Source organism: Apodemus sylvaticus, chromosome 11 (genome assembly GCF_947179515.1).
Source record: "Apodemus sylvaticus chromosome 11, mApoSyl1.1, whole genome shotgun sequence".
Lineage (NCBI taxonomy): Eukaryota > Metazoa > Chordata > Mammalia > Rodentia > Muridae > Apodemus > Apodemus sylvaticus.
In genome coordinates this window covers 35760655-35777769 of record NC_067482.1, presented here as the reverse complement: position 1 = coordinate 35777769, position 17115 = coordinate 35760655, and the positions used below count along the sequence as shown (strand labels likewise).

The following is a 17115-nucleotide window of genomic DNA, read 5'->3' as shown; positions in this document are numbered from 1 at the left end:
CTTTCCTGCTTCCCTCCCCCCAACCCCCAAAATCCCATAAGCCATCTCCCTTCCCCCTGTTTCCCAATCAACCCTCTCCTGCTTCCCTGACCCGGTACTCCCCTACACTGCGGCATCGAGCCTTTCCAAGACCAGGGGCCTTTCCTCCCTTTGATGTCTAACAAGGCTATCCTCTGCTGCCTATGCATCTGGAGCTATGGGTAACTCCATGTGTACTCTTTAGTTGGTGGTTTTGTCCCTGGGAACTCTGGGAGTACTTGGTGGTTCATTTGTTGTTCCTCCTATGGTGCTGCAAACCCCTTCAACTCTTTGTATCCTTTCTCTATGGATACAGAAATTGTGGTATATTTCCACAATGGAGTACTACTCAGCTATTAAAAACAGTGAATTCATAAAATTCTTAGGCAAATGGGTGGAACTGGAAAATATCCTGAGTGAGGTAACCCAGTCACAAAAGACCAGACATGGTTTGCACTTACCGATAAGTGGATATTAGCCCAGAAGCTTGGAATACCCCAGACAGAATTCGCATATCAAATGATGCCCAAGAAGAAGGAAGAACCAAGTATGTATGGATACTCTGGTCCTTCTTAGAAGGGGGAACAAAATACTCACAGAAGGAGATGCAGAGACAAAATGTGGAGCAGAGTCTGAGGGAAAGACCATCCAGAGACTACCCCACCTGGGGATCCATCCCATATACAGTTACAAAACCCAGACACTATTGTCAATGCACACAAATGCTTGCACTTTTAAAACTTTAATCAACATTCCACCTTTGATTTTCTTAGCTGTTAAACACCTTTAACAACATCCTCTTTTACTGAAATATGACAATAATTTTTCAGTTCTATAAAAATTATCATGGACAAATGGGACTCCTTGGAATAAATAATAAAGTGGCTTTATTTTCTTGTCTTATTGAGTCCCCAAATCTGGTCAAGAACCGAGCTCTTCTCTGGGCCCCATACGGGCAGCACAGAAGGGAAGACAGTGGCTCTGAAATCAGACACACTGGTCGACTTTCTAGCTCCAAATTTACTGCCTCCTTACTTAATTATTGTATCGGAAAAATGAGGAAATCTCCCTCATTGATTTACTGATTTAAAATTACCCCTCTTGCTGGGCAATAGTGGCATATGCCTTTAATCCCAGCACTTGGGAGGCAGAGGCAGGTGTATTTCTGAGCTTGAGGCCAGCCTGGTCTACAGAGTAAGTTCCTGGACAGCCAGGGCTACACAGAGAAACCCTGTCTCGAAAAACCAAGACTCCTCTTAAGGATGAGCTTGACACAGTGGAAAATGTGAAATGGTAGGAGAGCTGAAGGCAGTGCTACCTGCAAGGATGTCTCTCTTCCTCTGTCATGGCATCAGGCCCTGAGAATCATGTTTCCACACCCTTTTCATTAGCCAGCACTTCCAAACTTCTAGACGCAATCAACTCAAGGCACAGACTTCCATGAGATAAACCTCTCTGCAGGAATGACCGTGTGTGGCAGCTCAGGCCGTGTCTATGCTTTTCTATTGTGTGTAACTTACGACGTCACCATGGCCACAGCAGAAGTGTTCCATGAAGACAGGGATGCTGGCTTACCTTCTTCCATGTCCTCCTGTTCCTTAGTTCACAGAGAGGCCTTACCCGATAGCCTCTGAAGACCCTTCAATCACAAGGACCTCGGGAAGAGCTGCAAGCTCTTCTCTAGTTCCTTGTTGGTTATATAGGCACCAGGAAAAGACAAAGTCCCAGTCTTTCCATTTTCTTCCCACCCTAGGCACCAGCAAAATGGCTGAAAACTCCAGATGCCACAAATTAATTCCAAAATGATTGGAAATTCCAAATGTATCAATTACCATTTAGATTTTAAACTATAATGCCAAAACATCCTGTTTTGTTTAAAAATACAAAATAGATAAAATAAATACTTTTATTTTATTACTAATATAGTTTTTAAAAAGCAATAGCAGGGGCTGGAGAACTGGTTTAGTTGGTTGAGAGCACTGCCTGCTTTTGCAGAGGACCCTAGTTTGGTTCCAGCATCCATATGGCAGCTCACAACTCTAACTCCAGTTTGAAGAGATCTGACACCTTCTAAACTCCATGGACATCAGGCATGGGACACAGTCATTCATTCATTCAGGCAAAACACTCACGCATAAATACATACACACATGCATACATATAAAAATTTATAATAATTCTCCTAAGAATTGTGGATGAACATGCAAAGGTAAGACATGTTTTTATTGTCATGTCTAGAGACATGACAAAGTTCTTTTGTCATGTTTTTATTGTTATGTCTAGAGAACATGACAAAGTTCTTTTTGTTTTTGAAATACTATATACCTTAAAGTGCATATGGTCTTTGATTTCTTGAAGTGTGTAAAAAAAATATATACCTAGAAACAAAAACATCACCCAGTGATGCCCAAAGCATAGTTTTTAAATATAAAATATGGTTCTGACTCATAGCTCTGTGGGCTGCATTTAGTCATCTGAGAAAGCCAAGTGTTAAGAGAAATTGGAATCCCAGACTTAATTCCTATAAAACTAGCTATCAAATGGAGATCCACAAAAATCTGCTCCTCTGATACTGCTAAAAGCTTGTTGCATATGATGGCAGTCCTATACAGTGCCACACTCTTTGGCTTACTATACTTAGCAGGTATGATTATTTATATATTTAAAGGCGATATTTTTCCTAAATATTATCCGTTATGAATTTTTCTACTGGAGTAGTGTCTCATTCATCCATTCTTTCTTCTTTTAAGAATAGGATCTCCTGTAGCCCAGGATGGCTGTGAACTGGCTAACTAGCCAATGATGGTCATGAACTCCTGACTCTTCTGCCTTCATCTCCCAAGTACTGGAATTACAAATCCATTTCTTTTCTACAGAGATAGTCTTAGGTAAGAAAAAGGGAAGAGGAAGAAGAATGAGAGAAAAACAAGAGGAGGCCACATGTCTTACCTGGATGGTGCGAGGCAGCCGGGTGCAATCACGCTCTGGTTTTCCTCCCCAGCCTGGACAGCAGTGAGCTCTATCATGTTGACCATCACGTCATTGGTGTGGCCTGGAAGCTGTGGAAGCGCTGAAATGATCTTCTCTACTAAGTTGTCTCCATGGTGTCCAACCGCTCCTGTTTAACCACACAAGCAAATGTGAACTCAATGTGGACATTAAAATGTTAACGGGATGCATGCTTTATAATGCATGCAGCCCTTCTACCAAAAATGACAGATGTTTAATAACACCAACTTAGAAGTTTGCTTTTTATCACATAAATTATGTTCTCAATTACCAAGCAAATCAACCTTCTCTCTGTGATGACAAAGGTGCACTCACTCTAGTTCACCTGGTACCCACCATCTCTAACACAGAAAGGTAACCACGGGTTTTCACTACATATTTGTTGAAGAAGGGAAAGAGGAAGTGGACATATGATATCAGCCTACAGCACAACATTTAGGTCCATGCCTGAAGTCCTAGCACTTAGGAGGAGGAAGCAGGACATTCAGGAGTCCAAGACCGCACACACCTGCTCAGTGAGTTTGAGACCAGTCTGGAGTACACAAGTGAGAGTCTATCTGAATATTAATATTAAATTATAATAATGGATGTACTCTAACCGAAATTCAAGACAATGATACATTTCAATGTTTTTTTCTATGAAATTAAGTTATATGTCCAAAATCTATCAGTGCTTAGAAGGCATTAGTCCATGGTACTTGGTACAGCTACAAGTCTGATCCACCTCCAGTCTGCCTGCTCATAGATTGCTTCTCTGTTCCTCTATGTTTTGCCATGTCATATTAATGGTACAGAAGAACTAAGAAAGACAAGGAATCCAAGAAGTCATCATCATTACCATCATCCTCACTCACTGCAACAATCCAGGGATCACGATGCACCACATACCAAATCCTATATCATGAATTTATGATTGATAATTAATTGTAGCAACAAAACTTTATTGTGAATTATTATGCTCATTCACACAGTAAAGATTTCATTTTAATCACCTGCTTAAGCAAACAATTTACTTATTAATTACAAAGTGTAATGACTATTCTTCATTGTCAACTTGACTACATCTGAGATTAACTAAAATGGGCAGATGGAGAGCACACCTGTGAGGGATTTTTGCTTAATTTGAAATAGGGAGATCCATTTCTAATCCACATCTTTGAAATAGGTAGACATATGCCTTTAATGGTGGCCTTGAGGTGGAGAGCCACGCCTTTGATCTGGAGCACACCACCTGCTGGAAGCCTACGTAAGGACGTGGAGGAAGGAAGCTTTTGCTCTTTGCTGGGTTTTTCTCACAGACATTGAACCTACTTTAGAGATTCCAGCAGATACTGAAGCTAGATGAGATACCCAGCAACTTCTGGATTCTTAGGCTTTCTGTTCATAGGCAGACATTGTTGGATTAACTGAAAGCCTATAAATCAGTCTAATAAATCCCCTTCCTATAGAGAGAGAGACATTCGTTCTCTAAGTTCTGCTATTCTAGAGAAGCCTGACTAATACACAGAGCAGTAATTCACACCAGATGGCTGGGTCAGGGAAAAAGCAGCGCTCAGGCTCCTACAAAGCGAGTAAAGGCAGAACTACTGTGAGTGTCCCTGGTAGTTTCTGATGTAAAGAAGAGCATTCTTGTGCCACAGAATATTACCCTTCATTATAAGAATAACCACGTTTTATTCACACTGTCTGTGGTTTACAGACGTCTCTCTCAGAGATGCTTGTTGGATACCAAATGCATGTCTAGAACTACAAGAGTATCAGCAATTCAGAACAGAATTGTTCTGTTCAAAATGAACTGTATCTTTATACTAAGCAGAGATACTAGGATACCCCACTGCATCACGAATATCATTCTTTCTCCATCAGTACCCTCCTCACTAAATTAAAACTTTTATACATCTCCACTTACCACCAGAATAACTCTTCTTTGTACCTGATGCTCAAATTCTGATCTCATCCCCCGAGTTTTTCTTATTTTTTCTGTCATTCATAATTATTTGGCACAAACAGGACTGGAAGTCATGAAAGTCAGTAAGTAACATTCCCCCACGGCCTCTGCATCAGCTCCTGTTTGCTGACCTGCTTGAGTCTCAGTCCTGACTTCCTTTGGTGTGGAACAGCAGTGTGGAAGGTGTAAGCTGAATAAACCCTTTCTTCCCTAACTTGCGTCTTGGTCATGATGCTTGTGCAGGAATAGAAACCCTGACTAAGACAAATAGTTTTACTTTTTTTTTTTTTTTTTTTTTTTTTTTTTTTTTTTTTGGCTATAGGATCATATTATGTAGTCTGGGACTAACAATCCTCCTATCTCAGCCTCCAAGTACTGGGACTGTATGCATGTGGCATTCCCCTCATCCATGGGAATAGTATTGCTTGTTTTTCAACCTGTGATATATATCAGAGAGAGAAAGAGAGAGAGAGAAAGAGAGAGAGAGAGAGAGAAACAGTTCTCTAAATCATTGTCTTCTAGAATTTCTAAACATTCTATTGTGAATACATACCCTTTCAATAATAATTAAAAATGCAATTCATTCTTCCTCATCTCCCATATTTGCTCTCTCCCTCGTTCCTTCTTCCTCCCTCTCTTCCCTCTCTTCCTCTTTTTTGCTCTCTCTTGTATGTGCATGCGCCGAATTCTCAAATAACTACACGTAGTCTATACTTTTTAACCCTCAGAGCTTATCAACTGCCTCTTGAGGGCAATAAATTTGCTATCTGAGTCAATGCTGTCTCACTAGCAGCTACAACAGTGCAGAACACAGTGGACAACAAATAAAGGTTTACTGGAGAAAGTATAAAGTGACACCATTTCCAACAAGGTGATGGCAAAATGGTATGAAAACCATCTGTATCACACACACTTTATTAACTGTCAAATACTTGACCAAGCATGGTGACACATGTAAGTAATCCCAGACCTTGGAGATGGAGGGAGCAAGATCAAAGTTCAAGGTCATCTCAGCTATGTAACAAGTTCAAGTCCTTAGGAACTGCTAAAACAAAGAATACACAATGTTTCTATTATTTTTGAAACTTACAAGTTCATAAGTTTCACACATAAGTTCATAACTCATCTAATGGTAAATTATCAATAGACTCCAAAATATTACTAGTGTATCATATATATTATAGATAAATTACTATCCAAATCAAATATTAAAAGTATATTTCCTTTTACTCTCTAAATAAAATACCGATAGAATAATTGAAATTGAAAGGAAAATCAAAGACTATACTTTCAGGGATCATTTCTATAGTTCGTTACTAGAGAAGTTTCTCTGACTGTGTAGAGCACGCGAGTAGACCATCTAAACAGTCCTATAATGCCTAAAGAAATAGAAGGAGTCATAGAAAGTCTTCCAACCAAAAAAAGCACAGGACCAGATGGTTTCAGTGCAGAATTCTACCAGACCTTCAAAGAAGAGTTAACACCAATACTATTCAAACTATTCCACAAAATAGAAACAGAAGGAACATTACCCAATTCCTTCTACGAAGCCACAATTACGCTGATACCAAAGCCACACAAAGATCCAACAAAGAAAGAGAACTTCAGACCAATTTCCCTTATGAACATCGATGCAAAAATACTCAATAAAATTCTTGCCAACCGAATCCAAGAACACATCAAAACGATCATCTACCATGATCAAGTAGGCTTTATCCCGGGAATGCAGGGTTGGTTCAATATACGGAAATCCATCAATACAATCCACTACATAAACAAACTCAAAGAACAAAACCACATGGTCATTTCATTGGATGCTGAAAAAGCATTTGACAAAATTCAGCATCCCTTCATGCTTAAAGTCTTGGAGAGAACAGGAATTCAAGGCCCATACCTAAACATAGTAAAAGCAATATACAGCAAACCGGTAGCCAGCATCAAACTAAATGGAGAGAAACTTGAAGCAATCCCACTGAAATCAGGGACCAGACAAGGCTGCCCCCTTTCTCCTTATCTTTTCAATATTGTACTTGAGGTACTAGCTCGGGCAATTCGACAACATAAGGAGGTCAAAGGGATACAAATTGGAAAGGAAGAAGTCAAACTATCATTATTTGCAGACGACATGATAGTCTACCTAAGTGACCCAAAAAAACTCCACTAGAGAGCTCCTACAGCTGATAAACAACTTCAGCAAAGTGGCAGGTTATAAAATCAACTCAAGCAAATCAGTGGCCTTCCTATACTCAAAGGATAAGCAGGCTGAGAAAGAAATTAGGGAAATGACCCCCTTCACAATAGCCACAAACAATATAAAGTATCTTGGGGTGACTCTTACCAAACATGTGAAAGATCTGTATGACAAGAACTTCAAGACTCTGAAGAAGGAAATGGAAGAAGACCTCAAAAAATGGGAAAACCTCCCATGCTCATGGATCGGTAGAATCAATATAGTTAAAATGGCCATTTTGCCAAAAGCAATATACAGATTCAATGCAATACCCATCAAAATCCCAACTCAATTCTTCACAGTTAGAAAGAGCAATTATCGGGCTGGAGAGATGGCTCAGTGCTTAAGAGCACCGACTGCTCTTCCGAAGGTCCTGAGTTCAAATCCCAGCAACCACATGATAGCTTATAACCATCCATAACAAGATCTGACTCCCTCTTCTGGAGTGTCTGAAGACAGCTACAGTGTACTTACATATAATAAATAAATCTTTAAAAAAAAAAAAAAAAGAAAGAAAGAGCAATTATCAAATTCATCTGGAACAACAAAAAACCCAGGATAGCTAAAACTATACTCAGCAACAAAAGAAAATCTGGGGGAATCAGTATCCCTGACCTCAAGCAATACTACAGAGCAATAGTGTTAAAAACTGCATGGTATTGGTACAGTGACAGGCAGGAGGATCAATGGAACAGGATTGAAGATCCAGAAATGAACCCACACACCTATGGCCACTTGATCCTCGACAAAGAGGCTGAAAACATCCAATGGAAAAAAGATAGCCTTTTCAACAAATGGTGCTGGGTCAACTGGAGGTCAGCATGCAGAAGAATGCGAATTGATCCATCCTTGTCTCCTTGTACTAAGCTCAAATCCAAATGGATCAAGGACCTCCACATAAAGCCAGACACTCTGAAGCTAATAGAAAAGAAACTGGGGAAGACCCTTGAGGACATCGGTACAGGGAGAAAGTTTCTGAACAGAACACCAATAGCGTATGCTCTAAGAGCAAGAATTGACAAATGGGACCTCATAAAATTACAAAGTTTCTGTAAGGCAAAGGACACCATCAAGAGGACAAATCGGCAACCAACAAATTGGGAAAAGATCTTCACCAATCCTACATCAGATAGAGGGTTAATATCCAATATATATAAAGAACTCAAGAAGTTAGACTCCAGAAAACCGAACAACCCTATTAAAAAGTGGGGTACAGAGTTAAACAAAGAATTCTCACCTGAAGAACTTCGGATGGCAGAGAAGCATCTTAAAAAATGCTCAACTTCATTAGTCATTAGGGAAATGCAAATCAAAACAACCCTAAGATTTCATCTTACACCAGTCAGAATGGCTAAGATTAAAAATTCAGGAGACAGCAGGTGTTGGAGAGGGTGCGGAGAAAGAGGAACACTCCTCCACCGCTGGTGGGGTTGCAAATTGGTACAACCACTCTGGAAAGCAGTCTGGCGGTTCCTCCGAAAACTGGGCACCTCACTTCCAGAAGATCCTGCTATACCACTCCTGGGCATATACCCAGAGGATTCCCCACCATGTAATAAGGATACATGCTCTACTATGTTCATAGCAGCCCTATTTATAATTGCCAGATGCTGGAAAGAACCCAGGTATCCCTCAACAGAAGAGTGGATGCAAAAAATATGGTATATCTACACAATGGAGTACTATTCAGCCATTAGAAACAATGAATTCATGAAATTCTTAGGCAAATGGATGGAGCTAGAGAACATCATACTAAGTGAGGTAACCCAGACTCAAAAGATGAATCATGGTATGCACTCACTAATAAGTGGTTATTAACCTAGAAAACTGGAATACCCAAAACATAATCCACACATCAAATGAGGTACAAGAAGAAAGGAGGAGTGACCCCTGGTTCTGGAAGACTCAGTGAAACAGTAGTTGGCAAAACCAGAACGGGGAAGTGGGAAGGGGTGGGTGGGAGGACAGGGGAAGAGAAGGGGGCTTACGGGACTTTCGGGGAGTGGGGGGGCTAGAAAAGGGGAAATCATTTGAAATGTAAATAAATTATATCGAATAAAAAAATTTTAAAAAAAAGAAAGGAAAATCATTTAAGTTATTCCAATAATTTCCAAATCATTTCTTGATCTTTAGAAGCCTTTTGTTTTGTTTTGTTTTGTTTTGTTTTGTTTTTATGATTTGGTTTTTTCAAGACAGGGTTTCTCTGTGTAGCCCTGGCTGTCCTGGAACTCACTCTGTAGACCAGGCTGGCCTCAAACTCAGAAAGCTGCCTGCCACTGCCTCCCAGAGGGCTGGAATTATAAGTGTGTGCCACCACCGCCCAGGTTAGAAGTCTTTAGCATAATCTTTTGTTGGCTGCAGTTCTCACTAGTCACACCCCAATCTAAGCCACAATTTAATTTAGGAAACCTCAACAAATTCTGGTAACCATCATTTTATTACATCGACAGGCAAGACATCCCAGTTCCTCAAACTTGTTTCATCCAGAAGGATGAACCAGTAAAATGTTTGAGCACTGTAACAGAGCATGTACCTGGATGCCAGGGTCCAAGCCAAATACCAAAGAGACCCATGCTAATAATGCCACCAATACTACACACTTCAAACCCTCATCAATTCAGGGTTGCTCTGGAGAAACAAGCAAACACTGCACTGCACAGCATTAATGCACCACGCCCACTGCATTTCAATACTCTCACACCTCTGGGAGCCTCAACATCTACACCAACACAGACACAGGCTAGCTAATTTCCCAGTAGTAAGTAATTTACACTCTCAGCAAGTAAAAATTCTCTTTTATTCAGCAGTGCAAAGCATTTTAAAATTTAAATAATATAACTTACAACACACACTTTAATGAACTGAAAACTAGCTCTATAATACTAATATAGAACAAAAACACTATATTCAAACATCTTTGTAGAAATTTGAGGCTGATAATATGCAAGATAATTTGGTATAATCTTTTGATTAAAAGATTATATATACCCAATAAAAATATGCATTTATAAGCTATCTGGACCTAGTAACAGACCAATCTAAATTACAACGTTTACAATCTACCCTACAAAGTCTACTTGAGACTTTCTAAAGGAAAGTGTGTCATAATTTTGTACTAGAAAAGAGATGGGACAGAAAATGGCTCAGTGGAAGACGGTACTTGCCAGCAAGCCTAATAATTTGACTGCATCCCCTGGAACCCACATGGTTAATGTAGAGAACTGACTCCTGCAGGGTGAAGGAATGTCTTGGCTTACACTATGCCAAAGGGAGATTATTCTCAGATAGGAACCCAGATCAATCTCGGATCCACACACCAGAAGACACGCAAGCACAGGGTGTCCTGGAGAAAAATCTTTTGTCCAACTCCGGCTTCACCACCTCACCGGACTTTTCTATCGCCACCTGCCATCTCATCCATGGGACCTCGCCCCACTTGGGAGATACCCTTTCCAGTTGCAGGAACTCATTCCCTAGGGAGAGTAAACATCTACTGCCTCCTTAGAGCATCAGTAACAAACCAAAGTATGAGTCCACCAAAATCCAACTTGAGAAACCACAAAGTTTGTTGGGGTTACTTCCAGAGCACAAGTGACCCCAAAACTACCCCACCAGGAAAAACCTCACCCCAGCACAGATGATGGCTTCCCCATCGCCACACAGATGGAGCACTTACCCCTCACTCCACACACTCTAGCACCTCCCAGGCAGGAGGGGCCAGAATCCCCACCCCTACTCCATGAAGAAGCATCAGTAGACAACAATCTCCACCCATCTTAGGGGTCTCTTGCAAGTAACCCAGCTGCGCAGATGAAAACAATGGCTGTTATACTAGGAGGGGAGCACTCCACAATGCCACTCACCAGCACTCACACTCCCAGCCCTGGACTCTGTAAGACACTGATCCTGCTCACCTCTTCCAAAACACATAGCACTAAATATCTGAGAAGGTGAACAGCATGCAGAGCCCTTACAATCTGAATGTACTTAAGACATAGTTCAATGACTTTTAAAGTCACCATACTTTATGGTCTCAAAATTCTCCTGAGACTCATTGTCACAGTTCTCATGGGTCTTTGACAGAAGGGCTAAATTTTTCTCTTTTATTTATTGCCTTGAATCTATACCAAGAAACCTATTTGTTCCCTTTCAACATTTTCTTGGGTCCTTAAAAATGTGCCCACCCCATACTCGGCCTGCTTTCACTGCTAGTTTAAAGGACACTAAGGAAGTAAGCCAAGCAATCTTTAAGATGATTGGAGACATGAGGTACAAACAGGCCCTAATCCCAGCATTCTGGCTGTCCCAGAATGAGGCTGTCCCACTTGGACAACTCAAAACCCAAAAGGTGAACTTAGGATTTGAATGAAATACTGAAAGTTGGAAATATACAACGCTGCCATACACGGCTAACTGCTTACCATCTCTGTGGTTTGTCTGACTGGTTGGTTGGTTGGTTGGTTGGTTGGTTGGTTGGTTGGTTGGTTGATTGGTTTGTAAAGAACAAATTCTGAGGCTTATTTTTTCTCTTAATGACTCACCTAACTTTTAGAACAATCAAATAAGGTAATGTGAATATAGTTCTTAATTCATAAAATATTTGAATAAATATGGTTAATTCACTTCATTTCCCTTCACAAGCTTTACTGTGTAGCCCCAACATACCAGCCACAAAATGTTCAATGTGATACTTACAGAACACCCATTACATGGGTTAATGGCCAACGGTACAACTGAAACTCAGAAGCAATTAGAAAAAGTGTGTTGTTAAACTTGGTGACTGTGTAGTTCCCAATAAACTTTAATCCACTCACCCACCAGTCATTCGACAAATGCTTATTTCCAGGCTAGTGGCACAGTGCCTGAAATCCCAGGACTCAAGAGGCAAAGGTAACAAATTCACACTAAGCCTCAGCCACATAGTTCCAAGCCAGAGGGAGCTACTTAGTGAGATCCTGTCTCAAAACACCGAGGCCTGGGGATGCAGCACAATGGTAGAGCATCTACCTAGCTCTGAGGCCCTGAGTTCAATACCCAGAAATACATGTCATCAACCAGCAGATACATAAGTAAAGATTAACTACATATTGTTTCCAAGTAACTGTTCCAACCACTAGTAAATACATAGTAACACACACACACACACACACACACACACACACACACACACACACACACACACGTTTCCATTCCATTCTCATGAAAGGAGGACAAGAAGCAACCAGTTATTAGTTCTGGGTAGTGGTCAACATTCTGTTGCACAAGGCAAGATAGAGGTAAGACAGTAGAGGGGAAGGTCTCCCTTGGGAGTGAGAGAGAAAGTCATATTGAGTGAGTGAACATTCACTGGGAAAAGGTTGGAGAGTTTGAGAGGAGCCAAGCCACAGAGATCACCTGTAACTATGAGCACGGCTGGTTAGTCTTTGTCAACTTGACAAACTATAGTTATGTGAAAAGAGAAAACCTCAATTAAGCAACAGCCTCTATAGGCTCGTCATACGACATTCTTATGGGGCAGGTTTTCTGATTAATGATTGATAAGGAGGACCCAGCCCATTGTAGGCAGTGCCACCCCTGGGCATGTTGTCCTGGGCTGTACAAGAAAGCAAGTCCATTAAGAACATTACCCCATGGTCTATGTTCCAGGCTCCTGCTTGAGTTCCTGCACTGACTTTACTCAGAGATAGACTGTTACCTGGAAGCTGAAAACAAATAAAGCCTTCCCTTACTAAGTTGCCTTTGGTCACAATGTTTAGTATAGCAACTGAAAGCAAACTAGAATATCATGATAGAAGGACAGAGTTGGGAGAAGCCAGAATGTTAAATTTATGATCACACAGTAACATCACAATGGGTGCTAGCTCTCTACCTTTTGTACTTTCTATTTTTAATTAGGGGTGTGCCTCTCTGTGTGTGTGTGTGTGTTTGCTGAATTATTCACCCTTGCATATGCTTGTGAAAGGCAGAAGTGGACAATGTATGCCTTTCTTTCTGGCTCTCCATCTTTTTTGGGGGGAGGTTGTGTGTGTGTGTGTGTGTATGTGTGTGTGTTGTTTTGTTTTTGACAGTCTTGATGATCCTGGAGCTCACTGATTGGCTAGATCTGCCTCTCCATGCCACCATGACTACTGCCCAGAACTGGTTTAAAGATGCTCTCAGGCCAGGCCAGCACAGCTTTTACATGAACCCTACTCAGGCCCTCATGCCTGTGTAGCAAGCACTTCCCCCGCTGAACCACCTCCCTATCCCTAAATTTCCATTTACTCTTTGCTTTACTCTATTGTTCTAAAGGCTATTCTGAGGTTCAGGAGGAACAAAGGAGTGCTGCGACTCAACCGTGGCTTTGGGAACACAGAAGGCACTGGGGAAGCCAGGATCTCAGAAGTTTTCAAATATAAAAGCCTATAAGACTAGAAGTAAAGAGAAAACTGACGTGGGTGACCGTGGAAACAACACGTGTAAACTGCTCTCTCAAGCAGCTACAAAATGAAGCCAAATGAAACGAACTTCAAGTGGGGTGATCGTGAGAAGTCAAGAAAGGACATGCTCCGTTCTGCCTGCAGGCCAAAGATGAGAATCTGAGAACAGGAGGAAAATGATCTACATGGGGTGCTCAGCAGAAGTGAAACCATGAGAAGTGAGGAGAGAGAGCACTGAGCTAGGTGAATGTTAGGAGTGCTCCTCTGTAATAGGAAGGAAGGAGAAAAATGTACACCGTGTGTAAGAGACTTAGTGATGAGGAGGTGTGAAAATCTTCTGTGGGCTTATGTTTTCTATTTTGTGGAATTCTGCCCTCTGTGAATGATTAATTAATGAAATTAATTATGATTACCCTCAGGACACCCTCAAAAGATTGAGCCCACTAGCATTTCCTCAGAACTACCATTTAGTTTACGCTCTATTTTTATGATCTTAAAACTCATCTAATTAAGATAAATTTTCAGATATACTTATTATTGGTTTTTATAACATCATTCAACATTTTTTTCTAACCTAAGAAGGGAGTGCTGACTGGTACCAGTGTTCTGGTTCTTCTCAGCGCCCTTGAGTTGCTACCATGTACTATTATCGAAATACATCTACTTAACTATAGAGCAAAGGTGACCTCTGAAAATAAGTGCCCACATCATGAATCAGAATTTTCTTCACCAATTTTAAGGTTAGATTTGTTCCTTGCAGATATAAATAAGTATTACATTGCTGCAATTTGAAATTGCTATACAAATTCAAAAAAAATGAGAACTAAGAATAAATCAATACACATTTGCAAATATTTTCTACAATTCTTTTTTCCATCTTCTCACATGCATGTTCAGTTTCACTTTTTAAAAATTACATTTGCCGAGCTGGACTGTGGTGGCGCACGCCTGTAATCCCAGCATTCTGGGAGGCAGAGGCAGGTGGATTTCTGAGTTCGAGGCCAGCCTGGTCTACAGAGTGAGTTCCAGGATAGCCAAGGCTACACAGAGAAACCCTGTCTTGAAAAAACCAAAACCAAAAAAAACAAAAAAAAAAAAAAATTACATTTGCCTATCTCTTTGCATATGGGTGTGGGGCAGTGCATGTGCAAGCCACACTGTGTGTGTGGAGGTCAGAGGACAGTGGGAGGAAGTCAGTTCTCTCCTTCCACCGTGAGGGCACTAGGTAACAAGATCAGGTCATCCCCTGAGCAAACCATGTGGAGCAAGCCAATATGCAGCCGCCCCCATGACCTCTACATTAGCTCCTGCCTCCAGGTTCCTGTCATGTTTGAGTTCCTGTCCTGATTTCCTTCAATGATGTACTATGGTGTGGAAGTCTAAGCCAAATAAGCCCTATCCTCCCCAAGTTGTTTTTGGCCATGGTGTTTCATTACAACAATAGGAACCCTCATTAAGACAAATGGTATCTGGAAATTTCTAACAGTCTCAGGTGGTAGCAATTTCCTTCGTGTCAAAGTCATCTCATTTTCCAGTATCTTGGACTAAGCGCAGTTTTTTTTTTTTCAAAAACAATACACACTAAAGCCATAATTGCCCAGTTACAGCGTCTAACAAATAAGATTGTGCTTTATCTATGTCTACTCTCCACCAGACAAAACTTAACTCCAGACGCTGTCAAATTAGGGACTGATTAATCAATCATTTTTATATTGTCAACCTCAATATGAGGCCAATAAACACATGTGCTGAGCCAATGAAAAGGTCCTCCAGCTGGAAGAGTGAAGATAAGAACTCCCAGAAATCCCACTTACCTGTGAGATCCAGCGTTCTATCCACAAAGACCAAGGAAGCCCTGCCTGTAGCAGTCTTTTTCCTGTTCTTGGCAGGAGCATAATTTGCCAGATCGGTAGCGATGACCCGACTGAGGGAACCCACGGCGAAACACTCCTCTCGTACCCCTAGATGTTCACACAGAGAACTGAGGCCTGACACGAGGCATCTGATATATAGCAGCAGCTCTGGGGTTAGGGCAGTGGCATCCACCTCACCCAAGCTGGTCAGCCTCCTCTTGTCTGGTCTGGCACTATTAAGAACATGTACATCCTGAGGTAGCAGTGGGAAAAGGTTAGCAAAGGCTGGAGTAAAGGCAAGGTGGGGTGCAGCAGGGGCGAGCAACAACGGGACGTGGAGCACCTCAGCCGTGTAGTTCACGTTGCCCATCCACTCACAGAGCTTCTCCTCCAGCTGTTCGAACACCGGCTGCTGCCCCTCTAGCTCGGCCGCTGCAGCCGCTGGTACATGGTTAGCAGTGAGGTGGACTGCATGGCTCACGGCTGTGACCACCACACAGTGCTGAAAGTGACTGCGGCAAATGATGTCTTGTAGAGTGTCTACTGTCTGGCCTTTCAGCAGGCTGCTCAAAACGAACACCGCCCGGGGCTGCTTGGTTCCACCGCCAATTGCACGGGGTTCAAATTCCCTCAGGTGGCACGCAGGACCCTTCACCGCCTCCAGAAGCCTGCTTGATCCGTAGCTCCAGTGCAGGCTCTCCGCGCAGGCGGCGTCCAGGTAGACCACGGACCACTTCACTTTGGCCAGCACCTGCTCCCAGCCTTGCTGGGCAAAGGACAGTATGCCCGCGGCGCTCATGATTCCGTACTCGTCGGCTGGCCAGGGGTCTCAGCAGCGGATCGGCAGGAACTTTGGTCAGAACGTAGGGCTTCCGGATACTGAGTACCTTGAGACTTTGACAGTCAACACAGTACACGTGGGCCGGTCTCTGACGCTTGGCGTGTGCGCGCGCGCGATGATGACGTTTTAGCCGCTGATTGGCTGAGCAGGCGCGCGGGCTGGTGGGAGGAATAATTTCACTGGAAGTAGGAACTGCAAGTGCTTAGAGGGTCAGTAAGCCTGAAAAGCTAGAAGCAGTAGCTTTCTATTGAAGAACTGAATTAGGTTATGTTCGTTCCTCTCTGTCAGCCCATGTCACCTTTTCCTCCCGGTTAAGAATTCTGGGGAATAATAAAACCCAGTCTGAAGTTTAATATCCTCAGCACAGACACTTCCCCACCTCAACTTAGAAGCCAAACAGCTACTGCAACTTAATAGTTGGTCGCGTGTAGGTTATCATCTGCGTTAATGCACGCAAGCTTCGTGAAATAGCTTTTGGGAGCAGCAAGATGGCTCATAGGCTAAAAGCGCTTGCTACACAAGTCGTATGAACTGAGTTCGATCTTTCGGACTCAATGTGGAAAAACAGAAAGGACCCAGAAAATTCTCCTTCTACCCCCCGCCCCCCCCCCCTACACACACACACTGTGGCAAACGCACAATCCCCGCTTCCTGCCCCCCCCCGTTCCAACACACATACACAAACACACAGAGAGAGGAGAGAGTGGGGGGAGGGAGGGAGTCAAAAGGCTTTTGGGTTCCTTTTACAGCTACTGAAATTTAGCAAATTGCAGGAAAATCAGATTGAGGAATAAATA

The 17115-nt window shown here is 42.2% G+C and overlaps 1 protein-coding gene and 1 pseudogene across 2 annotated transcripts in view; one reads left to right on the top strand and one right to left on the bottom strand.

The window, feature by feature from the left end:
• The window catches only part of Scfd2 (sec1 family domain containing 2), a 339890-nt gene extending 323475 nt beyond the window's left edge, over positions 1-16415 (bottom strand). For both annotated transcript variants that reach the window (XM_052198716.1, XM_052198717.1), the window contains exons 1-2: positions 15439-16415; positions 2968-3136 (exon numbers count right to left, since the gene is read on the bottom strand). In XM_052198716.1, coding sequence (XP_052054676.1) covers positions 2968-3136; positions 15439-16276 — 1007 coding nt within the window. In that variant the 5' untranslated portion in view covers positions 16277-16415. The remainder of the gene's footprint in view (positions 1-2967; positions 3137-15438) is intronic.
• Positions 6254-6326, top strand: LOC127696955 (uncharacterized; annotated as a pseudogene).
• Positions 16416-17115: the final 700 nt, after the last annotated feature.